We start from the raw sequence: 26,892 nt of genomic DNA on the forward strand, positions 1-26,892 counted from the left end.
CCTGCTGCACATGGCTCTGCTCCAGCTTTGCTGGATGACTGACACAGCTCAGAGAGCTCTTCCCTCTGTGAGCCACCACAAGCATTACCTGCAGCCGTTGACCAGCACGACGAGGCTCTGCCGAATGGAAGCGTAACGCACCGTCAGCTGGATCTCCCCCAGAGGCATCTCAGCCCCGCTGCAAGACATGGCACAGGCAAGCCTTTTAAACATGAACAGCTCACAGGCAGACTAAAACAGCTTTCAGGGCACCATCCTTCTTCCTGGCATTCTAAGGTTTGCTGTCCAGGAAGCAGCTGGACCACAGATGTTCCACAGCAGCCCCATCCCTGCCTTCTCTGCAGGTACCCGATTTCAGACCCACAACAAAAACTGCCAAAAAAGCCCCTACATGGCCCACTGTAGATGGAGCAGCAAAGTACAGATTAGTGTGTCACACATTCCCTCAGGAATGTCTGTATATGCAAAATGGGACCTTTGTCATATTTCATTCTGCATGTTATTAAAGTGGCTTAAAATCCAAAGCATTGCTTAAAAATAGTTCCAAAATAGTTTATAAATTAAGCCCTGTTAAGAGCTAGAAAATTCACCAGTCACCTATTCACCTAACTGCAGCTGGAGCTGAGTTTGATGTTCAAGTTTGTAACTACTCTGATACTCTCTTCAGTGAGGTGGATCTTTCTAACCTCTGTTTATAAAGGTTTCCACAAGCTCCATTCTTGTGTCCCAGGAGACACAAATCCTTCTCTCCATCCTGCTTGACAGAGCAGCCTCATACTGAGTACTTTGGGAAGGACACACACAAGCACACCTATCCACAAAAACTTTGTTCACAGCATTATCTGTGAAAATGTGCTGGATAAATGCATTCAAAGCTTTAAGCAGCCAGAGGTGCCTATCAAGTGTTTAAGTTATTACAGAAGTGAGATGTTGGGACTTCCAGTATCCTGTTGCTCAATGAGTGTTGGGAAGCTCCTTAACAATATAAAGCCAACACATGCAGCACTCTTAGGAGAGCCATAGAGTCAATGCTTTTTCTTTACACCTGCTCTGACAGTGCCCTGTAATTTACTTTGCTGTTGACTGGAATACTTAGGTTAATTCTTTGTAAGGTGACTTGAGACCCAAGACCCCAAATGACTTAGCAGCCTTGAATTCACCTCTGTGCAACAGTAACACCTAAACTTTCCCAAAAGAACAATTCAGCTGGAAGAAAACCTACTTATGAATGTCCAGGTTGCTGCTACTTAATTCAAAGCAGGAAGAAGGCAGGGACCCCAGTGAAGTGACACTGGGTGCCACCCTCATTTCCTGCAGGACAGGCAGTGTGGGCACAGCCACTGCTCCGCTGGGCAATGCTGATGGTGGGCCGTGCTCTGGATTTTGCTTGCCCTCTGCTTCATTAAGGCCAGACACAGTTTCACTTGGCACAGGGGCTTCTGAACTGCCTTTAGTGTCCAAGTCTTCTCCACTGTCCTTTTTTGGCAGAGATTCAAGTGCTGCAGTGTCTTTGCTCATGGGAGGGACTTTTGAGACTTGTGGTGGAGAAGCAAACTGTTGGTTTCCAGCCTTTTCTGTGACATGCACAGGACCTGGCTTTGAGGCATTGACACCAGTCTTGACTCTTTGTGGATCAGGTTCTTCAACATTCAGTGCCTAAAAATCACAAGGGAAGACAGTGAGTGCTGCTCACCCACATTGGGGTGAATGCCAGCTTTACCACCCAGAAGGAAATTTCACCACAAAACTGTAACAGCAGGAATCTGCCATTAAAGGTGAAAGGGGCCCCTGGGATTCACTATGGTATTCTCTCCTCTTGTCCTACTGTGTTTGTACTCAGCAGTGTATAAACACTGATCCAGAGCATGGTGAGGAAACAACTAAGCATCAGTGCTGACTTCCCTAGCTTAGATTTTCTCAGTCCAACTCTATATTGTTGTGAGAAAATTTTCACCCATGGCACTGCACTAAGTTTTAGGAAGCTTCAGGGATATCTCTCAACTCCACCATACACTCCTAATTTCACTTAAATACCTTGTCACGCTTCTACTTTCTACTCAACTGTGAAGCAAAGCTGCCTTTCTCCACTCCCACCTTTCATCTCTTTTTCCTGGTTACAACTGGATGCTTCTGCAGGGGAAACAGAGAGACTATGGGAAAGAACAACTCACCCGCAATACAAGTTTCATCTTAATGAAGCTGTCTGAACTGGAATGGTCCAGCTGGAATCTCTGATCCAGAGTCATGTTTGGGTCCTTAAGTAAGTGGGAGAGACACACCACAGAAGTTCCCAGGGCACTATCCCGCTCCTTGTCTTTTATCTGGAGGACAGAAGAAAACAAAAGTTTTTATTAGCTGGCAAACTGGGAAGCAAGTCAGTGGGAACAGCAAAGCAAGAAGGTATTTCAGACAGAAATCAAAATTATCTTATTTGCTTCAGTATGGTGACATCCAAATGGGTGATGCCATTATTACAGAAGTGTAACAAGTTAGTACATTTGGAGAAAAAAATCCCATCTCTAACTATGCAGAGAAAGAACTGCTTTAGCAGAAAAAACATGCTCTGAGATTTACTTGATTTTCCTTATTTGCTCTGGGGACAGTGTCCTAAGCAGCTGAGATGGCATGTGGTCTAAATCTTCACATGTATTTTAAGTAATAGCTTGTTTAGCCTATTTAACCTCAAGACTTTCCAAGTCCAATTCCTTTCTGTATCCAAGTGACCAGCCTCAGAACTGGCTGTGGCTGCAGTGCTACTAATGAGAGACAGGGTTGCTTAAGGAGCCAGAACACAGAGGTGAAGAGGTAGGGCTCTGGTTGAGAATCATGAAGGCTGCAACTTCTGACAGAAAATATTTATGTCTTTACTACACACAGACCTGTATGAAACGTCCTTTGCACTTTGCAGCCAGAAACATCCCACATTTAGAACTAAGACACTGCACATTACATGATGCTAGAACAAAGGCAGATACCAAAAAAAGGGAGACACCACCACCTAATACAGAATTGTCTGCAACGGGTGCTTCTTCCACCTTTAGTAGGAGGAACCCAGTATGTGACAACCCCACACAGAAACAACCAGCACTGAGCTCCATTTCTCCCTACAGATGTATAGTTGGTCTTCAAAGAAAAGGCTTTTCTCTCACCTCAATGTGGAGTGACTGGGAATGAGCACTGTGGACAAAGAAGGTGAAAGCCTGGCCCCACTTGGGATCTTTACTGAAATTGCAGGTCTGCAACAAGAACATACATTAGCTTAGTCTCTGAGAAGCAAAGAATCCAATCCATGACACTGATCACCTGAGAGGGCCATGGTGACCCTCAGTGATGCTACAGCTGTAAAGAGAGAGTGGAAATTCCAGGTCAGAAGCATATGGAAGCACAGTCTCTGGCAAAACCAGAACAAGTTCTTTGGGGTGTGGAAATGCCAAAGAACAAGTCTGGTGAGCTGCAGTTGGCCCCAGCAGCGCTGCCTGGACCAGCAGCCTGCCTCACCTGCAGCAAGGCACCGCTCCCTCCCTCCCACCTTCCCACCCAGGGAGAGCCAGAGCACTGCTTCCAGCCTGCAGCACTCTGAGCCAGCTCCCAAAGCTGCAGTGAGCTGACAGGAAGGGCAGGAAAGCTGGAGGGGCAGTTTCAGGGGTGTAGAACTCGTGGGAAGAGTAGGAGGGCACAGCTTCAGCAGCATCCACTTCAAAGATGAAAGAGCACAGAAAGGACCCACAGGGACTGTGGCTGCTCTGTAAACCAGCTGTCCCTGCCAGGCCATGAGTGCTGGCAGCAAGTGGAAAGGAGCAGGGAAAGCCTGGAAGCCTGACCTAACTTAGGAGAGGCAGGTGATGTGGTAGGGAAAGGGAAAGCCACAAAAGGCAAAAATGCAAGCAGAACCCAATTGCTGGGTGGAGCAGGTGGAAAGAACAAAGGAAAATTGATGCCAGTTCTGTATGCTCATGTGTAGCCAACAGGATTCAGTCCTGTTTGCTGGGAGTCCAAAAGAACAAAGGGCACATCCAGCTGCAGGACAGTGAACATGTCAGATACTGGGAGAGCAGAGCTCAGCTGCTGCTCATATTCATGAGGCAAAAGTCATTTTTAAATAGTGAAAAACGAACTGAAAGTGTAGTGGAAGACATGCAGATCCATCTTGTCTGGGTTTAAGAACAAAACAAAACAAAACAAAACACAAAATAACCCACAAAACAAAACAGTAAAACTGTGATACACAGGAGCCAGGAAATACTCTGAGGAAGGAATAAAGGCCAGCTTGATGCAAATGACATCCTGATCTGAGCTAGATTGGAGATTTACAGAACTAGAGTGTCTGGGCCAACATGGATTCTTGGACACAGGCATGGAACAACACAGGTGTACAGCAGCTGATCAGCCACCCTCCACCACCACAACTCAGTGACACAGTGGTTCCACTCCCAGGCTCTGCAGCTATCACTACAGCTCTTCACATCAGCTTCACATGAAGTCCTTCCCTTCCTAGGGGATATTTGGAGACAGTCACCAATAAGATGGAAAGTATCTAATGAAAGTAGAAGAATTAAATAGCCTCACCTTGCTCTTCTGAGTCTTGCTCCCAACTGTGAGCAGGACAAAGGAGGAAGGTTCTCGTTCCATCTTCTGTCATTTAATACACGGAAGAAAAAAATAAGACAGAAAAACATTAAGAAATTTATAGTTTTCAGGAAGCAATATCAAACCACTACTCTTACTTGAAATAAGTTGCTGGAAAGCTGACAGGATTTTCTGGATGTGGGACATCTGAGGAGTGTAACACCCAGGGAAGCCTCCAGCCACAACACAGCACAGTCTTACCCTCCACCATCAAGAGTACACATTTAAGCCAAAGTTTTATGTAGTTAGGTTTCAACAGGTGAGCAGTTAAAAATTTGTCAGAAACTGGGAGGAGAGCTGAAGGCTCAGTGGGAAGTCTTGATCTTTCCTGACTGAACCACGACTCTCAGAATTGGTTTCCAAGGCTCAGGACTTGCTCCAAAGCAGCTGGAAGTGAGTATTTGGAATCAAATAACAATTCCTGTCTGGAAGCAACAATACTGAACCTCTTGCACCTCTTTGCACTAATGCTATAGAAGTTAAGGCTGAGGATCTGGTCTTGGCACAACACTACACACAAAGTGCAAACAGTGAGGTCCAGAATTAAGGATTATTGAACGTGATGTGTATCACAGTGCTGGCAACACATCTAAATTGTAAAGATGGTATTTAGGAGAGGTGCAACTTGGAGAGAATGGGAAGCTTTCTCCATAGCTCAGAGCTTACTTGTGAGTAGCCTGTTCAAGTAAGAAGGGAGAAAGACATTCTTCCCTACACCTGCCATTTATATCACAGTATCAAAATGCAATATTTGGGGGAAAAAGCAAACAGAAGCCATGAGAGAGAAAGTAGGAATGACAGAGAGGCCTTGAATTCCTCTAAAGCCAAGGGGGGAGGAATCTGGTGGTCAAGTCTCCAGTCACCAAAAATGAGCATATTCCTCCCAGCTCAATGTCAAGCTGGAAAAGCTCAGCAAGGGAAGAAAGAGCAGCAGCAACAGAAAGGACATTAGGACTTAGTCTGAAGTCTGGAGGCTCTTTTTTGCGTAAAGAAGAAAGACAACCACACACACAATCAAACATTTCTGTGCTGCATTCCCACTTTGGCCTCCTAGACTTTCACTGGAGTGGGCTTTCAGTCACTATTTTGAACCCCTGCTCACTTAGGTTCTGACAGGTTATTTCTTTTTATGCACTGCCAGTTTCAGTTCCTATGACATGACTTAATCCAGAACACTGCTTTACAAGCATGGGAGAAGAATATAAATTTTACCTTGAGGTACTTGTTATTTTTGATCTTCTTTGCTCCACATTCACCATTCGAATACTCAAAGTGGTTTTTCTGAATTAGTGAAAGAATATTTAAAGCAATTAATTTGTTGTCTTCAAAAAAAGGAGGTTAGGAGTGAAGGCTGCTGTGTGGAATTTGTACTTACAGGAAGGTTGAAGGCGCTGTCCAAGTAGACAATCAGAATTGCTGTAGACAGACCCTTCTTATCCTGTAAAGGCAGGGAAAGATAAAACAAACCAAAACACAAAGTAGTCATGATCACCCACCAAGGACAATGCAACACATAGCAAAATTCCAAGGACAGCTTCTGAAGACTAAGCAGCTCTCTGCCCTTCTCCTAAAACTTGCAATTTAGAGGAGCCCATGTTAACACAGCATGACAGTTCTGAGCACACCAGTAAAAAGATGTGTAACTCTTTTCAGTGCATTGCCTTTAATGTTTGTCAATCTCTCTGTGCAGAACTGGTTGGGTTCTCCCAGCAAGACACCTAAAAACATGTTCAACCACATACATCAATATGAATCCAGTGTCAGCAGAACAAAGCTTGGGAACAATTTTATTCACTTCAGTGGAACTCAAAATGGTTTTGGTTGGCTATGAAGAAACAGCCTCTTTGAGACATGGGCTTTTTCCAAGCAATTCTGCTGGACAAACAACACATCATTTGGAAACACAGTCCTACCAAGCACCAGTGCTGGGTATTTGCCTACGACTAGTACAGATTATTTCAGGGATCCAGGATCCTAAACAAATCCTAGATGAAGAGGGAGGAGACCAATTGTGAAAGAAAAGAACCCCTGAGAAACCACTTTGCAGTGAGTCAAACAAAGGTTTGCTAATTCAAGCAAAAAGAGCTGCCAGATTTGAGTTACACCTGAATTACCAAGAGACCTGGGGCAAGCAAATGCCCTTCCTCTGCAGGAGTGGCAGGGAGGGAATCACATCAAAACTTTGCCAGACAAAAATAAACTCTCCTGAGTTTGCCTGGGGTTTCTAATTTTACACACTCCTTTGCTGATGACTGTACAGGGATCAGAGTAGCTGAATCCTTTGAGCAAATACACTCACCTCATGTAGCTTTTCTGGGTCGTTTACCAGTGAAAGCCACTCCAGTTTTAAATGCAAGTGTCCACTTGTCGTCTTACTTAAGGGAAACCACTACATGGAGATAACAAAGAGCAACTTGAGAACTGAGAGGCACAGTAGCTTTTATGCATGTGTTGCAGACTCTGAGGCTTGCACACAATAGACAATGTAAATTTTACTCCAAGCACCTTAGCTTGCAGTTTTGACAATTAGATTGCAGCACGTCCATCTGCTTTGGTACAAGGCAGAAGAAAATTAAAATAAGATGCCCATAAACAGGCAAAGCATGTGGTTACTTCCAACCAGCAGCAGCACAAGACAGGCACCCTGGCATTGTAGAGTGCTGGGCTGCAGGATGAACCACGGTAAGGTCAGTTAATTTCTTCCCTCAGAAAACGGGCTGCCTCACCAAACTTTATCTGCAGCTTTGTACAAAACATTTGGTACCCATGGGGCACAAAGTATCAACAAGATACCCCAGTGCTGGCTCAGCAGAGCCTCAGGGCTCTCTGGGGTTACCAGCCTGGCCGTAAAAATTATTGTAATGGCTACTTTGGTATTACCTTTTTGTGAAAATAATACCGTGCAAACCTCATTTAGAAATAAGCTGTGATCTTTACCTCATCAACAGTTCTGTCATTCATTACATCCACTAGGCCTATCAGCAAGCTGAAAGGCAAAAAGCAAATTTCAGTATATATAGAGACACACAGCATAAACCACCAAAAGAGCCCATTCTCAAGTCTGTTCCAAACAACAACTTCTCCACCTTACCTGTGTGCATGTATGCAGGAACATGCTTATACTCCTGAAGTCTCCCCCTTGAAATATTTCCAAAACTAAAATAAACTTGAAGTAAATCTCAAGTAACTATCACTTTTAATGGCTTCCCAGGATGCCCTGCAGGAGTGTAACGTTGTTCAACATTAGTTGCACTAGGAACTAATTACATGGTATCAATATCTGTGCAAAGGGAATCACTTCCAACAGTATTAAATTTCCAGTATGAATAATTCAGATGTCCCACAGCAGAGGCTACTGGACCCCGATCAAAGGTCTTGCTGATTTACCTGCCCATAAAGTCATCTTTATCTGGATCTTCATCATACAAATCCACCTCCAAGTCCTGACCAGGCACTTCATGAACAACAAACTGGAAGAGAAAGAGGTATTGATTAAAAATAAAAGGCATTCACATATTCAGGCTCAGGCTGTGGACAAGAACATGACATTTGATAGCTGTCCAACACATAAAGGACATTCCATGTTCTTTCTTGTGATTAAATGCATAACAAATACAATTGATTATAGGTGAAAATATTTCACATTCACTTTGCTTGTTTTTGAGCTACAAGTTAAACCCCTCAAACTGGTATCCCTAATAAGCAGAGAGGAACCAATGCTAGAGCAGCCTGCAGCTGCATCAATTGATATTTAAAGCAGTGCTTTGCACCTCCTCCAAAAACCCACACATGTAAATCAGATCAACCTGAATGACATTTCAAGTTTACAATGTAAATTTGAACTTGGTTAAGGGACAGAAATGCCTCAACCAAGAAACAAGGAAGTCCATCTGCCCTAGTGCAGTCAGCTAAGAGAAGGTCCTGCAAGCACAGGGAGGTAAATGGCTGTGCATCCTAGAGATGGGAAGATCAAAAGGTTCAGTACCTCAAACGTCTCATTCCAAATGGGATTAAGATCTCGGGAGACCGTCTTGCTCCGATGCTGCACGGTGCCAACGCGGAGGAGAGCGTACGGATCAGACTTCCCCCTGATGGCACCAAGGAAATTGTCTTTCTGGACAAGGTTTTCAGCTTCTAACAGATGAACTCTTATTACTCCCTGGATAAAATAAGATACAGAATTGGTCATGAAAATTCAAATAATTTGAATAATTATAACATGCTGCCTCCTAACACTGTTTATTTCAGGCAGCAAGGGTAGTCACCATGACAGTTCTGCAAAGACCTGCAGTTTGATGCAGTACATTTCCAATGACAGCTGAAATAAAACACTTTTTCTACCATTTACCTAGAGGGGGAAAAAAGCCCCCTTAAACAGATGAACAATTCAATCTAGATAACTGTGTAGGAAATGTTATTAAATTTATTTTAAAATCAGAAGTATACATATGCACACAGCATTACAGCCACAGTGAAATCAAGTGTAAGGATCAACTCCCACTGACTGAAGGAGGAACTAAGCACTCATTAGCAGGTTCTTATTTTATTGTACAGGAACCATTCCACTTCAATTTAATGATGCAAGTTTGCAACTGGGACCATGCCTTTGTCACTCACATTTATCCTCGTTAGTAAGTGTATTAAGTATTTAATGGATGAAGGAGATTGAAGACTTGGATATGTTGAGTATTTAGGAGATTTTTTTTTCTGTAATAAAGAGATGTCATCCTCCAAGTTCCCTATTTACCTCTTCACAGCATTAGTAAAAGTAATAAATAGCCTGACACTCATTGCTTATGTATTTATCCTCTCATTTGCATGTACCACAGATCTGCAGTTACAGACTAAAGGTTTAATTGGTAAATGAGCTCAGAGTACAAACAGACTCCTTATGACATGTAGGAACTCCCAGTGCCCCTGTCTCCCCCACCCAAATTATGAACTATCCAACACTGCTTTTATATTTCTGAAATACCACCTACTGAAAGCCCACAATTCAGGCTGAAAGAGCTGATGCATCATCCAAAGACACTAAGCTTGGATGCATCCAATGGTGGCAGCTGCACACTCAGGTAGATAAACACTATGTCACTGAAAAAAACTCACCTCGGGGACAGGGAACCTCAAGTGGGCAATGTTCATGTTCTTTTTCAGAGGCACTGTGATCCTGTTTGGTAGAACCAGCCGTGCAGCAATGAAGTCTTGAATCAGTGAGTCTGACATTACACTGCAGGTGGGGGAAAAAAGCAACCTCAATCTCCACAATCGGTCACAACTTGGAACGGAAAAATGAGGGACAGCAGAAGAAACGGGCATTGCAAAGTGAGTGCTGAGGTCTAGCTCCCCCCAAAGTACTGTCAAGCATTAGAACAGGACATCCAGGGAAATGGCTGAATCACCATCCCTGGAAGTATTTAAAAGACCTGTAAAAGTGCCTAGGCATATAGTTTAGTGATGGGCTTGGCAGTGTTAATGGTTGGACTTGGTGATCTATAAAGACCTTTTTCAAAGTTTATGATTCCATAAAAGAGCTCCAGAGTGGCCATTCAACTTCAATTTTGTGGTGCAGGTTTGCAATATGGAACGTCCCTGTTGCAGGGTGTGAATTTGGCTCATCATTGTAAACTATGAATGGGAGCTTAGGCTGTGTGAAATCTTCATGCACACACCCAAAGGTGTCAAACTCAAGTGCCTTCTGGCTTTCCTTAGGAATGACACCAGAGATGGACAAGGACAGAAGGGAATTGGAAAGCATTTCACAGGAGGCTACCTCGAGGTAGCTTGTTTTTAAACTTAGAAATGGCCAAAGCACACACTGCTGCCTACTCTTGGCCACCTGCTGAGACCTTTCTGCAAAATTAAAGAAGCCAGACACATTTAAAAAAAGTAAATAAAAAAAAGCCAAGCTCATTTCTCAGAGGAGGTTCTGGATCTTGGCAGATTTTGCACTAAGAAGGAAAATTTCGTTTAAAGTAATTGGAGATCACACTTGCTGAACTGAGGGCACTATTTTGGAGTTCAAGGAGTTTTCTAGCCTAATTACAACTTCCATATTTCTAGTTTTTCAGTTCAAATCTTTTCTTTACAATTGCTTTTTGCACAGAAGAAGGCACAAGAAGTGTGCAGTTATCACAGATGTCCAAGTACTCTCCAGGTGATTCATGAGAGGATTTCAACACACCACTACAACCTGGTGTGAACCCAAAAAACAATATTAAGAGGAAAACCCAAGTATTGGAAAGACTCATCCTCTTGATAGATCTAGTGCTTATAAGGATAAGACTGTTTAACAAAACTGTCCCAGTTCACAGAGTGGGGTGGATTCACACATAAAGAGCATAAGGAAAGTCTTCTACTCCAAACAGTAAGCCAGGAACATTGGTCAGGCTCTTGGCTTTCAAGTAAAAAAAACACCACAGGAATGTCACAGAATTGTCCCCTCTCTCAAGTCTCAGGGTACACCCAAGTAAACACAGCTTGTATGTGAGGACAGATGACTGCATCCAGTTTCTTTCCTATCTTAAGTAAGCAAAATTAATTTGACAGGGAGGGCTCTTGTTCAACCTGTACTTCAGCCCATTCATGGTCAGGCATGTTTTGCTCCCAGCTTTCATTGCACTGCTGAGGAACAAGCAAAGGTTTCTGTGTGCAAATCCCTGTGGGAGAACCAGGCAGTAAAAATTTAGGACACCAAATTTGCACTTAATTATATGAGAGGCTGTAGGCTGGAACACCTACATGCCTTCTTCCTGCAAGGATTAGGGAAACCAAGTTAGAAAAGAACAGATTAATTCCTCTGATAAAAACTGGAGCTCTCAGGCTAAACTTCAGGGCAAAGGCCACTCAGGCCTCAAATTAAGACAAAAAGGAAACTTCCTCTCATTCAACATCAAAAGCCTTCAGAGGATCTTTAATGAATAAACTGGCACCTAAAGTGGCCAGACACTTCCTATGAGTCTGCAAACCATGAGCTGCAGGGGAGCAGAGAGGAACAGAAGTGTCTGCATTTGCAGTGTTTTCCTCTTGTGCAACAGAATTTTCTCATTACAGTAAAGATCAAGGACAAACTGAATCCCCAATCAGAACAGTTTGAAACAGTACTGAAACACACTAAGATTTTCATCCTGTGCAAATTTTATGTATGTAATACTAACCTAATAAGCACTGGAGAAGATCTACACCTAAAAGGTGAGCAGATTACATAGAAACAAAAAAGAACTTTTCTCTTTATAAATCTGGTGCAGTTCTCTTTATCATGGATGGTACTTGAGTTTGTCAGTTTGGCAACTCTGTGATACCTTGCCTTTTCACACCTTACTGCAAATAAAAATAAGTAGATTGCCAGTCTAAACCTAATTCATCTACCTTTGCAAATAACTGGCACATGGGAATTGGCTTGTTTTTAGTTTATAAGCTTGTTTTTTAGTTTATTGTTTTTTGGGGGATTTACTATTTCCATCCTAAATGCAATGAAGTGATTGAAACAGTTTTGACAGAATCTAAAAGGAATCTTCCTCAGGTTTTGCCACAGCCAGATATGATGGGATGAACATCAGCACACCACCTTGCACACAATGCTCTCAACAACAGCTTTGATGGTTACCCAAGAACTACATCCCACCTTCCAAAAGTTTTTCAGAGAATGAAGTAAAGCAGACACTCACTTAATCCCCGGGACATCCAGAAGGTTGCTCATGCCTGCCCAGTTGATTTCCAAATGCTACAAAAAGATCAGGGAGAAAATGTTATACAGGTCTATTAAAATTTATTTCAAAATAAATGTAGAATATAAAAGGGAAACCCTTTTAGAACAAAGTTAGATGTCTAAAGAAAGGAAAACCTGCACCACCCAATTGCATGTGTGCTTTAGAATCAACAACTGGTATCAATTCCCTTATCTATTTTCTCTGCCATCCTGAATTGAGGGTATCACTGGAACTTAACCTGCAAGCAGAAGAAAAGTCAGCATTCAGTCCATAGCAACGGCCATACCCTGGGGTCATGAAGGAAATTCAGCAACTCTAGTAAGACTTGAAGTTGTTTTCTCATCCTTTCACTTAAGGGGCTGGCCTATGTTCTGAGGCAGGGGGATTTACAAATACCACCGGTTTTAAGAGTCTGTATTCATACAATAAACAAAAAGAGGTTCTTTCATGTGCTAAAATAATGCTGCTACATCTAAACACAACACCATTCAAGATCAAAAATGCATGACTTTCATGAACTCAAGCAGAGTATAAACCACAGGCAAATCTATGTGCTGTAAGATAGCTGGTTCTTACAAGACTAGAAGGTTTCTCATATTTTATTAAACCACAATTGAGTACAAGGGACATGACCTTAAACAGGCAAGCTTTTAAAAGGCAACCATGACTGAATGGTCTCCAAAATGACTGCATTTAAAATCTATGAATGGGAAGAATCATCAACCAGAAACCTTGCAGCAACAGCTCCTGTGCTGCCACCACAAGATAGTTTTCCCATCCTTAGAGTGAAGCAAGTAACTGTTTAGGCACTACCACAAAAGTATAGAGAGAATTCATTCACATCCTCCCAGAGTTCAAGAGAAACACTACACAATTAGAAATTTGTCACTGAAGCACCTGAACTGTGAGGTATTCACAGCTATGCAGTTTGGGTTATCAGTGATGGACAGCCTGTATCACTCACCAAAGACCAAGCACTAAAGACCAAGAAGCCTGCAGAGAGCAGCTCCTCCTGACTCACCGGTTTCTGCATAAAAAACAAGGTCACTGCTCCAACAAAGGGTGCATCGGTTAGGAGAGGTTCCAGGATCACCCTCAGTGTCCCATACAACTGCAAACACAACAGGAAAGCTCAGTGTTAGGGTACTCTCACAATGCAGCCTCAAAACTGTGAGCTTTTCAGTGATGCAGATAATTTTAGAAATTCTACTTAAAGTAATTTTATTTAGAATTTAATAACAAAAAACTTTTTCCCCCAAGCCATTGCTATTGATACCAGGCAATGCTGTCTATTTTTTGTGGAGTCTCTCTGCAATCCTGTCATACAATGGAGACATTTGTTTATTAGTTTTTAACATTCTAAGAACAGGCTGTTGGTGTAATCTACACCAGTTTATGGACATCATGGCTCTTCTGAAGTTCTCTACCAGCACTCTGAGCTCCTCTGAACTCCAGTGCAGATGCTGGCCCCCCCACATACTCAATGCTCCTGCACCGACCCTGTTTAAGAGTCACACTATGGAGCTCAGAAATGGTATTTAAGTGCTTTCCATGGAAACCCTCATTTCCCCAATAACAAGGAGATAAAGCAAATCATTCCAAGCCTGAGAGCTGCTGGTTTCCCAGCTAAGTGTCATGACCTACCCACTGGGCAGTGCTACCCCCTGCCCCACACAGCCCTGAACAGACAATGTTAGCACTGCACGCACCTGCACACCTTTCACGCCAAGATTAAATTTCGATATGTCCATGTGAATCTCACAGTCCCCTATGTAACTGAAAGAAAATTCTCACATTATTCCACAGTTTGCAATAGTTCTGTGAGAGATTTGGGGCTGTGCAGAGTATAAATGAAATCAGTTTAAGGATTGACAACATGATCCCACAGGCACAGATGGATTTTCAAGTGACTGAAAAAGGGAGGTTGAACAAAGGTCAGATCTTTCACAAGAGAAACCTTGCAGTCAGCTGGGATATTGATGTACCTGTAAAACATTGAAACAACGTCTGTATTTCCAGGTTACTTTCCCATTCTTAAGACTGGTGGTAGGCTGAAGCAAGCTTGCTCCAAGAAGGGGACCAAGATGCTCATTCAAAATTCGAGGTCAGAGCAATTGCTCAATTGCCCTCTTGCTCCTTCTCTGCCAAAAGTCTGATCCCACCCCATAATCTGGCAACCAGCTTCCAAGCTGGTGCAGACCCATCCTGCCATTACTTATGGGGTTCCCACCTTGCCCACACCCAAAAAACCCATAGATGACCCTTGCCCCCAACCCAAAAACCCACCTGAAGGACAAATTTATCACTAAAAATAACTTGGTTTCCTTGAGGCTGAATTCAAAGACAACAACTCAGATCAGATTTTGGTCAGTTGCCATGGAGAACATCAGGCTTTAAATAAAGCAAATGCTCAATGTGGTACTTTGGCAATTTGGAAAACACCTTAGACTTTTATTAAAGTACAAACATTCCCTTATGGAGAAACCAATAGCCACTCCCCAGGGAGCAGAACCTCGAAGATCTGTTGATGCCTCTGGCAGAAAACAATTGAAGGGAGCTACCAAGTTCCCTTTCAGCACTCTGAGAAACAGCTCTGGCTGCAGACACACAAACAGCCTGCAGGTAAAGCAGGGTGTAAAGGTACTGCAGCAGTGAATGTGCTGTGCCTGCATGCATAGCTTCATTCCATAATCAAAGGAAAAGGGCAGGAGCTCTGCTCTGACCACATCTATATGGGCAAATAGTGCTGCAGTTGCCACAAATTCGAGCTGTAATTTGCACATAGACAGATTCCCTGCCACCCCCAAAAAAACGTGCCAAGACTATGCAACCCTGTGAATTTGCCTCAACCTTTGCAAGCAAGGTTCTTTGTATATCTGTTTACAGATAGTCACCTAACAGAATTCTAGGAGCTCATAACACACAGAATAAAGCCCTTAATGTTAGAGCATTCTTATTTCTTATTTCCAACCTCATAAACCATGCCAAAATTAACACAATCTTTCTTAAAGCTAGGGACATAATAAAACTTATTTATGTCTGTTAACTTCTACAATTTTGACATTATCTTACAGGTCATTACACTGAGTGCTAATAGAGCATTGTTACAATAAAATTCTAAATGAGAAGGCAAAATTACTTCCTTAATTTGCAGTAATTAATCCAAGAGGATTTAATTTGGCTTCTTCAAGTGTCTAACACAAGAGCTGTGGTGTTTCAAAAAAATCTGTCCTTCTGTACTGTTGTGAGACTGAAAGCAAGAAGCATCTACAGAGCACTGAAACCTAACCCAAGAGCACTTTGGTGCCAGCAATGCACAGTGCATCCCACAGGCACCCACAGCACATCACTCTTCTTCAGTGCTGTGATGCCAGCACACAGCCCTGTAAACAGATCAGTCATTTAAACCTCCCCAGCACAGTGACCAAGAGATAAAGTGAAGGGCAGCCTCACACTGGGGCAACTCAAGTCCATCTCCTCTAAGTAGCAAAAAGGCTTGTTCTATTGGTAATCTAGAAAAAGGCAGGTAAATAATAGCACTAATCATAGATTTGTCTCTCCCTGTTCCTGAAAGCAACACACAGTGTCCTGCAGACACTGCAGGATGCACAACACAGCTTAGTTGCAGACACTTATGTTAACATATATATAAGTGAAGCTGAAGCCTTAATGCAGCCCTAGAGAAGAGACCCCCATCAGAGAGTCAAGGCAAACTGCACACTCCTGTGTGAAGAGAGAAAATACTGGAGTTATCAGATGTCATCAGCTTGGGTTAGGTTATCAGCATCAGCATGAGGAACAGAAGTGCTTGGCCAGTTTGGAGATGTTGATGGTATCAGAGGGACAGGAATGGGAGGTGGGGGAACCCCTCTGCAGAGATTTGTCAAAAGACAGTGAAAATAAGCATGTGGGAGAAGCAGTTTAGCAGAGAACAGCAGCAACCTTCTTCAAGGCTTAACAGGCATCAGATCTCTCAATCTCAACATGGCACAGTTCTGAGGAGCTCTGTGCTGTTGCCAAGACATTCCATAATTTCACAGCTTTTTCCCTGCATAACCATGAAAAGCCATTTATATTAGGCAGCTCAGTCACCCACTAAACTTACAGAGCTACAGTAGCATGCAAGTGGTAATTCCCCCAGCAATTCCATTCTCCAGGGCTAAACCAAGAGAGTTTAGCTCTGCAATGGCTCTGATGTTAACAAAACATACAAACTCATTCAAAACAGCCTGGGAGGTATTAAATGTTTCATCTAATTTTGTTGTTGTTGTTGTTAATAGAGCTTGAGGCAATATTCTGCTCAGAGAACAGCTGTAATCAAAAAAGCAAATAGGTTGGATGGCACATAGAACAAATGATGACTAAAACAGAGGATTAATCTAGAGGAAGGAATTAAAAAATAAATAGTGCAAGTACTTCTGGAAGAACAGGAGAGGTTGGACTAATGAGAAACCATAGTGTGCAAGACAGACTGAGCACCACCAGACCTGAGAGCTTTTCTGAGAACAGGAAAGACAGTTTGAAAACTTGGGCTCTCACTGCCATCAATGGCAAAGTCAAGGGACACATGCTTATACCCATGGCAGCTGTGATGGGCCAGAGCAGGTAACACTTGGAGCTGGGCAGGTTATTTCTGGTCTAATGGCTGATGCACATTTCACTTCTGTGACTACTGAGGACATCCAGCTGGGAGACAGATTATCTCACATCATTCTAAGCTCATCTTGGTGCACCATGCCCAGTTCAGCACGACACATCCACAGGCAGTAAGTTAAGAACCATCAACATAATCAATGATGCCACGTTACCAGATCTGCAGGTCCAGGGTAACTTGTCTTCTATCAATTTCTTTGGTGTAGGCTTTTATTCCATTAATTCTAGGGCACTGAAATTGAGACAAACAAGATACAATATCTATCAAGCTAAGCACAAGTGGAAAGTCCAACTCAATTTGTTGAATTTGAGTACAGAAGCATTAATTAAATACTTTGCAAAACTGCATGTAAAATATGAGTATACCATGCTAGTTTTTTTTTCTTTAAAGACAGAACAGCCTTGGCAGTCCTCAAACACAGGGCTAGCTACAAGTAGCCCTAGGTCATCCTACAAGCCTTAGAGAGCACTGAAAACTCCTGCTGCAATAAAATAAATATGGATATGGTCCTTTTTTTCTATCTCCACTCCCAGGATACTGACAGCAAGTGGGAAGAGATGAGTGTCTTCCCTGTACAATCCTTCCTTCATGGTGAAGATGCTCAAGTCAACATGAGGAGGGAACAAAGCTATTACAGAGCTGAACACCTCACTCCCCCTGCACCTGAACCTTTCAGGAAAGAGCAAATCACAAGTGTTACAAAAGACTGCCACTAACCTTCTCGCCAAAGTGGATCTTGGTAAAGGTGCATGTTTTCAGATGTACACTCTTTGCTCTGATTTTTGGTTCAAGAACTTCTTTAAATGTTTTTTCCATGATTGTTCCGAAGTATGGCCAAGCCTGTACAAGGATCTAGAGAACAGTGAAAGCAGGAACACACTGAAGACTCTTTGAGCAAGACACCTTTTGTTGTGAAACAGACACACCCATTACAGAACCCAGGCCATTAATATCTGCCCTTCTAAAATACCAAGTGAACTTTGTGCACTTAAGTCATCTTTATGGAAGGATCCATCTCTGTTCCTCAGGATTGGAATTTGTTTCAGGAACTGAAGAGAGAGTTTTCAGCACCATAGAGGCTGCTTCTAACCACAGGAGTCAACAAAGCCCAGGGTTAAATTTCTAAAGTACAATAGCCCCTAATTACTCTAAAGTGTCACAATGTTCAATGTTCCCTAGAGTTAGGTTTATTTGGAGAGTATTGAGATGAGCTTTTATATAAAAAGAAAATTTGCTAAAAAACACACCAAAAAGAGGATGCTAATTTGCAAGTTTCAGCTGTTTTGCTTTGAGAGGTTGACCACACCTGCTGATGGGAGCATTTGCCTCAGTGCACTCTGGAAATTTCCTGGTAAGAGGAGATACCACTAGGTTTGCTACAACAGTAATAATAACATACACATGTATGTATCCATATATACAGACAAACACCAGCTTTTTCTTTTTAGTCTCAGAATGAAGTGTTGTTCAATTTATCAAACTTGTATCAACCAGGCTCACATTGGCTCTCAACCTCAGTGGCAACCCCACACTTAAGTGACTCCACACTTCAGTACAGACACTGATACAACTGAGCTAGACTGTAGTAATTTGGTAACTTTCTCAGACTTGGATGGGAGGGATGCAGCTCAGAGCAGGTGGCCTCACCAGCTGGAGTTCAGAGCTCCTCACCTTATTCAGCCACTCCACTCGTTCAACATCAGGGAAGTGAACCTGGATGCAAAGAAAAGTAAAGTGAGTGCCACATGCCATCTGTTTGAGCACACTGCAACACATGCAAAAGATATCATGGAATGTGGAACAAGTGTTAGAGTAAGCTGAGATCCCTCAGCCTTCATACATACATCCTTTATAATTTACTACCTCCTTGAAAATTGCAAATAACCAGTAAAGAATAGTAAAAGGCAAAAGAACCCACGTGCACTGATGTATCAGTATGCCTCTGGGCACATTTACATGATTAAAGCAAGTGTCATATCCTGTTCATGATGTAAAGCAGCATTAGATTTCTCATCCTTCTCTTTGTCATGCCTTGGGAAGCCACCAGAACCTACTGCTCTTTAAGAGCATGAGCTGTGCAGGACCTGTTTCCTGTACTCGCTCACCTCAACCAGGACACCACACTCTGGAAAACAAGAACCTGCTTGGGAAACTCAATTTATGGTTGTGGCAGCATTTCTCTGCTAATATCAACATGGTGCCACTGGCTTCAAGGAAAAGAAGCCCTGTATGAGTTCAATCCTCTTAGCATACACTATGATGTATAACAGTCCAGTGTTTTCACTCCTCAGAACATTTTAAGATGGTAAGGACAACTTAAAATTAAATAGTCACTTATATATCATGTTTTCAAGTTAGACACACCAAATGCCAACAAGAAGTGTATATATCCATTATAAAACCCCACCAGTTCTCTGAAGTAATGACTTGCTTAATCACCAACAGGACAACTTGGTAGGACACAACTCTCAAGTAACTGATCTCTCAGACCCCAGCAAGAAGCTGCTGAGTGAAGCTACAATCACCTTACTACAATCACACATTAAAGCCTTATGGATGTGATATTTACAGCTGGTGTTACAAGCTGGTAGCAGGTTACTGCAGAAGGGAAGGACACTGCAGCAGCTTCTCAGAATAGACATTAGAGCACCCAAATACAAAGGAAATCTGACTGTCATCTAGCCTGATAATAGTAATTGGGTAGGACAATACCTCCTCCTACAAGAGCTGTGAATTACACTTTTCAGGCAAAGGCTTACTGTTCATCAGCTTTCAGAGAGGTGCTCAGAGATGTTTGGAGGGAATGGACAGTAGCCTGCTTTTTAGTACACAGATGATTAAAGAGCCTGTTTTCCTTGCTCAAATAATGCTTCAAATGATCTAATTAAAAAACTCCAAAGCAATATTATCATATTCTTTGTAAGAAATTTCTTTTGATGCTCTAAATAGCAACTTTTCCATTAAATAAGACAACAGAAGTTCAGTGAAATGTCAGCCTGCACAGGTCTATTTGCACAGTGAAGCGAGAGCTCAGCACCTGAAGGGACAATCAACACAGACAAACTGCTGCTGACATTTTACAGCAAGGCAGATTATGTGAATCAGGGGACCTCCACATCACCTGCCAGCCTTTCATCTTCCACCTAAAGGTTCTCCACCCGAATAACAATAAATAAATCTTGGGTTCTCAGCTCCAATGTAATTGCCAAGTGCTAACATCCTGCAGCATCAGCTTGGGATCAGATGCAGGAAGAACAGGAGCAGGGATGGAAGCAGCATGGTGAGCTTGTTCTTCAAAACAGCTTACAGACAGGAGAGGGATGTGACCCAAAAGAAAGGACAGGACAACAGTGAGGCCACCCCTTCCCAGTGAGAAAGTCACAGCCCATATGTGCAGGGGAGAAATAAGGGCCACTATAAACCATTAAAGTTATCTGGGATTATTCACTAGAGGCAAGGCTCCTAGAGACTTGAAACAGCACAAAGGAGCATCAGGAAAGATGCAAAAACCACAAGAATGAGGCTGTAGGTAGACCCACCTTAAAAAAAAAAAGTAAAATTGAATTTATTGTTTGTGCCACAGACACTCAAACCATCAACAGCCCACAGCAAATCCCTGAAGCAACTGCAATGAATCACAGTGCACTGTGTCACACCTCAGATGCTGTGATAGCAGACATTTGTGGTACATTTCCACCCCACCTGACACCCCCTCATTCAGGTGTCTGCAACCCAGCTCCTACCCAGGCATTTGGTGCCTCTGTTTCCTCTGACAGATGGAAGGAATGGCACTGCTGGAGCTCAAAGGCTGGGACCAAGGACCACCAGGTGTTCCTGGGCTGACACAACTGGGCTTACATCACAGAAACTGGCTGATTACATGACTCTGGTGAAAACCAGCTTTCTGCCCTTTATGACAGGCCACCAAATTTCAGTGGGTTCTCAGAAGCAAAGTTCAGCTCCACTCAATGGTATGAACTAAATGAGCAGCTCTGTGAGGAAGCAGAGCTTGGTATCCAGGTGCTGCAACTGCATTATCCACTGTGTAGTAAGGCATAAGGTCTGAGCAAGTCCTTTCCTACCCATGGGGTATCCCCATAACATGCATGCTAGCTAGCATGTAGTTCTGCCCAGTGACACCACCAAGCTCTTTCCTTGACTCAACCATTTATTCCAAGAATTTAACTTATCCTAATATGTTTTGAAAATAAAATCATCTGCAGTTCCATCCTTCTTGGTTCATACAGAACCATGTGCTCTGGACTTCTGGCTCACTTTTGGCCCTTGCTATTGGTGAGAGCCTCGCCAGCAAAGTCTTGTCCCGAGTTTGTCGTCAGTACAGCACAGGTAGGAGGAGCCCAAAACACTTCCTACTAAGCCCAGAACCAGACACTAAGAGCTGCCAAAGTTAATACTAACACAGAGTAAGATTTAATCCTGTAGCCCTGGGCAAGTCCCACTATCAGAAACAGTTTTACCCATCTAAAAAAGCAGGCAAACTTCTTGCCAAAGTTTAAGGAATGCAGCAAAAATTACTTAGCATTTGAAAAGAGCTTTGAAGATCAAAAGCACTAGGTAAGGGGCAATTACTACACGTAAAGAAAATGTGTAAATTCTGCATGACTCCACCTAACCCCGGAGCAAGCCACACCAAAGATCACAGCAACAACAAAACCCATGTCTGACACAACAGCACCATTCTGTTCAAATACAACACAGCAATCTATCCATCAGGGTTTGGTTTGGGTTTTTGCTTGTTTGTTTTGGGTTTTATTGGGGGTTTTGGTGCTTTGTTTATTTCTTTCTACAAAAAAATCAGGATTTTTAGCTACTCATACAGGAGGAAAAAAAGAAATGTAAACAAAGCTTTTGTATGAACAAAAGACAACATTTTAAAAGGACAGCTCTGTACCCAGAAGTATTTTGCCTGGTAAAAGGAGTTTAACATCAGGAAGAAAGCAGCATACTTGGATTCTGCCATGTGCAGCCAGATAACCAGTGGCAAAAGCAACAGAGCAGTCACTACAACCTCAAGAGCTGGAATGAAGGTGGAAGCCTGGCTACCTCTGCTCTGAGCACTGCCTGTGCAGAAGGCATGCTAGAGGCTGCAAAGGCTGAAGTCAGAGGGTCTCAACCCTCCAAGACATGGATCTGACTGCCTGTCATGAGCAGATTTCCAGCCTGGTTTCCTGAGGAAGCACAGCCTGCCCACGTACACTGTCTAGCACAGGAATGCGTCTATTCCAAACTCACTGGCTGGTTTCAGCCAAGAAACTGGTGCTGCAAAACAATCCTGTAAATTCTCCAAAGCAGATGGTTGGGTAGATTAGGGAAACCCTCTCAGCATCCCCCCTACAGGAAAGGCTGCACTCTGTATTATCTCCTTACAACTGATACAGTACTGAGCAGAACCCAAGCCAATTTAAAGCTACTTCCTAGGGAGAACATTTTTTAACCAGCAGCACAATCAATGATTGCTCTTAACTCTTCACTGGATGGATCCCAATCATTTTATTACAGACCACATGAAGAGACAAAGATTTATGAATCCCAAGACACTGCCATCATTTCACACCTTCAGAAACTTTCTAAGATTACAGCACCATAAATCCAAGCCATGCTCCCCTTGAGCTGTATTCCTACTGCCACCTCTGTGTGACAGGAGAGAAGAACTCAGAGGACAGTTTTAGAGGTCCATGAACACTGAAAGGCAAAAACAAAAGATAAAAAAGACAACACCACAGAGAATAAACTGAATAGACATCAGCTGAGAATCAGCCTCCAAGATGGGCACATGGAAGTAGATCAAATAGAGGATGGGATGGAAGGAAAATCAAAACTGAGGAGTTACAAAGCATCAAGGACAAGTGTAATGTGGATGCAAACACCCAACTGATGAACAAAAGTTACCAAGACACTAAAGGAAAGGAAGTGGCAATACAGATAAAACTAAAAGCACACCGTGCAGCCTCTTTATCATTAGGTCCTACATCCTGCCTTCCAGGAGAAAGATCCAAGGATTCCCAAGTCATGAATCAGACCTCTGCAAAGAGTCTGACTCCACCATCTCTATGAGCACAGTGGGAGATAGAAATGAGATACCCCTTAAACCTTCCCTTCTCCTGAGGGAGGCTGAACAGCTCCAGTGCTGTCAGACACCAGGTGCTCCAGACCCTGACCATCTCAGTGGCCCCTGCTGCAGTCTCCCCATTTCCCCAAACCTCTCCTGAGTTGGGGCACAGAGTGTTCTCCATGCAGCCTTGTGAAGACCAAGTACAGGGCAATCAATAATGGACCACCTGCTCCCACACTAACGAAGCCTGAAACTTCCAACCACAAAACCTAATGGAACTTTTTGAATTTGTGTGCACTGTGGGGGCAAGGCTGATTTTTCAACAGTGACTAAGAGGCTCAATTTCTGGTTACAATGATTCAGGGCACTTGAGGATAAAACACAACACTGCTCTCAGCATCAGGACAAGAGCTGACACCACCACATTCATTAATGCCCTGAATTGTTGTTTTTTTTTTTTTTTTTACGCTCTGTCAATACAAACAAGCAGAAACCTCATTCAGAGACAGACTTCTGTGCCTGGCAGGAGGGAACATGTGCAGGGAGCTGCATCAACCCTGGCAGGAGATCCTGGCCTCACTCCTCAGAACTGCAGCTGCCTTCATTTCCCACAGAATTAAGGAGAGCCAAGTGCTGTAGGCTACATAAAAGTTTGCCGACTATAAATGCCTCTATGCAACATTCTTTATAAGAAAAACATTTCCCTACCAGTCCCTGACAGATTTTTAAATGCTAAGTAAATGACGATAAAAGAGAAAAGACCCAAACACCTCATCATCCTTTCCATTAGCCAATCACAGCTGCCCAATAAATAACCCAAGACGCAGAATAAAATGTGCGGGCAGAAATTCTAGTTTATTCACTTTGAAACGTAGGGTGACTAGAAACAAATATGAACAACAAACTGCGGTTGGCTTTCTGTACCATCCAGAGATGACTCCCTAAAATTAAATATTTGGGTTTTTAGCAGGAAGAGACTATTATGTTTACATATTTTTGTTTCTTTTCAAATGGCAGTAAAGGGGAGAAAATCTGCTGGATGAGAAAGTCTAAAATAAGTATCTTCAACAGCAAAATACCTGCAATGCAACAACATGTATTTGAAGGGAGGCGTCTCTGGCGATACACCAGTCTACTTTACACACCCACTTACAGCACATCTCCTGGGCTAAAACAACTTCTAGTTTAATCCTCGCTTTCCTGAGCAAGACTTCAAAACCAAAGACGCTACTGCTCGGCCCAAGGCACACTCCACCCCTTCGGCCGCTCTCTGTCTCGCTCCCGCAGCATCCCGGGATGCGCGGCGGGATGCGGGGCGCAGCCCGCGGTCCCCACTCACCCAGGCGGGCAGGTGCCGGGCGGCCAGGCCCCGGCACACCGCCTCCCGCTCGTCCTCCAGCAGCGCCAAGGCGGCGGCCAGGCGGTCGCGCTTCCCCCGCCGGTTGAGTCCCCAGCAGAGCCACAGCGCCAGCGCCAGCAGCACCCAGCTGCCGCTGAGCCCCAGGTATCCCGCCAGGTACACGGGGCCGAGCCACAGCAGCGCCCGCGCCGCGGACGAGAGCAGCAGGCGCGGCAGCGCGGCGGGGCGCGGGGCGGCCGAGCGGGGCATGGCCACAGCCCGAGCCAGGCTGGCCACGGCCACAGCCAGAGCCGCGCTCGCCACAGCCCGAGCCGCGCTCGCCCCTGCCGAGCCGCTCGCCCCGCCGCCGCCGCGGCTCCTCCGCCCCGCCCCGCCCCGCAGCGCCGCCCGCCCCTCCCGGCCAGCCCGGCACCCGGGGCGCTGCGGACACCCTGCGACCCATCGCCACGGCTGGATGTTCAACAGCACACCACCTGTTGGTTCTGGACACTTGCTGCTTTCCTTCTTCTTTGGCACTTTCGTCTCGTCCTGTTTTGATTTTGATGGGGATGTTTTAGGAGTTTAGATCCTGAAATACTGATAATCATGGAATCATTGAATCATAGAATCATTAGGGTTGGAAGAGACCCTTAGGATCAACAAGTCCAGCCATCAATCCAGCACTCTCATCCCTAGACTACAGGGAAGTTTTTTTCGTGACATATAATCTGAATCCCACCTGCCTCAGTTTGAGGCCATTGCCCTCCAGGCTTCTCACTGCAGGCACAGTAGAAGAGACAGATCCCACCTCACTGCAACCTCTTGTCAGATGATTGTAAAGAGTGAATAGGTCCCCCCTAAATCTCCTCTAGACTCAGTAAACCCAGCTCCCTCGGCCATTCCTTGTAAAGCATGTTTTCTAAAAGACAGTTTTTGAGATGCTTTCCCCTCTAGCAATCAATATTAATTCTATATCTTTATATATATATGCCTTAACAGACAGGCTGTAATTGTAGAGTTCTACACTGTGTTTTCCACTGCAGCTTTTCCTGCATCAGGCAAATGCCACTCTTTGTTCTGTGGATAAGTCTGGAACATCAGTGAATAATGCCAGCCTTTATCGTGGCCCCTTTCTGATACTGGCTGCACAAGATAACAAATGATGAGCCAGATAAAAACCTCCAAGAAAAAGAATTTGACCATGACTGGGAGAACGAAGTTTGGTCTCTGCTTTGCTATGGAATTAGTATTTAATTATGGGTCAGTCGATAGACCAAACAACACCACAAGCGATTCTCATTTGTTTGTTAATCATTGCACATGACTGCTCTGGGCTAGAAATCAGTTCAGGCATCTGAAAACTCAAATGCCTCACATTAGAGAAACTCATGCATGAGACATCTATTAACAGGTGCTTTTGGAAACAACCCTCCTAATCTTTCCCTACTGTCAAATGAGGATGACTGTGCTCTTCTTCCTGGGGATGTTGCAAAGATAAATCATTATAAAATGCATTTAAGGAAGTACTTCAGTACATAGTGGGTAGTAAATCTCAAAAACTTGAAAGAGGCTGTGAGGCAGATGGTATCAACGGGTTCAAAAAGGGATTAGGTACATTCTCAAGGAAAGGGCCCATAAATGTATTCCCTAATATCATAGACACAACAGCTGTGGAAGCTGGGGGGAAAGGACAGCAGGAAATGCCTCCCCCTAAACAGCAACACCACTGGGAACAATTGGACAGTGGGTTGACCCCAGAGGGCATTTCTGTTTGTAAAGCTGTGAAGGAACGTCCAGAAACTGACAGAAGCTGAAGGAGTATCTGCTCTCTTGATACCATGTATTAAAAACCACACAGTGGTCAGTTTGCACAATTACATGTTTCAGGAGATAAATCTACATGCACAAAACCACCTGGTTTTGTCCTAACTGTGACCAAAGACTGAGGCTGACTTGTTGCTTATTTTTCCCCACTGTCATTTAAAGCTTTGTAAAACATATTCATTAAGTCATTTCAGCCATGTGAAGCTGCACAACAATAGACTCAGGCCCACCTTTCAGAAAAACAGAAGCTTCTAAGAAAAAGTGGGCTCTTTTAGAGATTTGAAGACTTGGAAGGTTGCTTTTGCTACTAGGAGAAGCTATAAAAGGTAGATTAATTGTTTTCCTACTTCACATTATTACTCTTACTGAGTTTGAGATATTTATCTCAAACTCTGAGAGCCATGCAGTTTAGAAGCATCAACAAGTGTCAATTTATTGAGCAGGAAAAACAGTGGGGCTGCAGTGAAATACATACTGGCTAATCTCATACATTAAATTTAATAAATAAATAAAACCACAGTTTTTGGTTTCTTCTTCTTCACTCAGCTGATCACAACAACCTAGGCTGAGGTTTAAGGACAATAAAAGCACTTGCTCTGTACAAATGACCAGCACACTTCCAGTCCTGCAGCACAGTCCACAGCTGCTCTTTAGAGAAGGAGAGGCTTCC

The 26,892-nt window shown here is 43.6% G+C and overlaps 1 protein-coding gene across 1 annotated transcript in view; it reads right to left on the reverse strand.

Annotated features, from left to right (window-relative positions):
* The window catches only part of ESYT3 (extended synaptotagmin 3), a 29,250-nt gene extending 4,476 nt beyond the window's left edge, over positions 1-24,774 (reverse strand). Inside the window, exons 1-19 of the mRNA XM_056496679.1 lie at positions 24,399-24,774; positions 18,658-18,699; positions 17,704-17,838; positions 17,141-17,217; positions 14,042-14,108; positions 13,354-13,443; positions 12,291-12,346; positions 9,733-9,853; positions 8,612-8,785; positions 8,014-8,096; positions 7,564-7,612; positions 6,926-7,015; positions 6,002-6,064; positions 5,839-5,907; positions 4,567-4,632; positions 3,150-3,236; positions 2,172-2,321; positions 1,223-1,656; positions 89-178 (exon numbers count right to left, since the gene is read on the reverse strand). Coding sequence (XP_056352654.1) covers positions 89-178; positions 1,223-1,656; positions 2,172-2,321; positions 3,150-3,236; positions 4,567-4,632; positions 5,839-5,907; positions 6,002-6,064; positions 6,926-7,015; positions 7,564-7,612; positions 8,014-8,096; positions 8,612-8,785; positions 9,733-9,853; positions 12,291-12,346; positions 13,354-13,443; positions 14,042-14,108; positions 17,141-17,217; positions 17,704-17,838; positions 18,658-18,699; positions 24,399-24,668 — 2,213 coding nt within the window. The 5' untranslated portion in view covers positions 24,669-24,774. The remainder of the gene's footprint in view (positions 1-88; positions 179-1,222; positions 1,657-2,171; positions 2,322-3,149; positions 3,237-4,566; positions 4,633-5,838; positions 5,908-6,001; positions 6,065-6,925; positions 7,016-7,563; positions 7,613-8,013; positions 8,097-8,611; positions 8,786-9,732; positions 9,854-12,290; positions 12,347-13,353; positions 13,444-14,041; positions 14,109-17,140; positions 17,218-17,703; positions 17,839-18,657; positions 18,700-24,398) is intronic.
* Between the last annotated feature and the right edge of the window lie 2,118 nt (positions 24,775-26,892).

This window comes from Oenanthe melanoleuca, chromosome 7 (assembly GCF_029582105.1).
Source record: "Oenanthe melanoleuca isolate GR-GAL-2019-014 chromosome 7, OMel1.0, whole genome shotgun sequence".
In the NCBI taxonomy this organism is placed as follows: Eukaryota; Metazoa; Chordata; class Aves; order Passeriformes; family Muscicapidae; genus Oenanthe; species Oenanthe melanoleuca.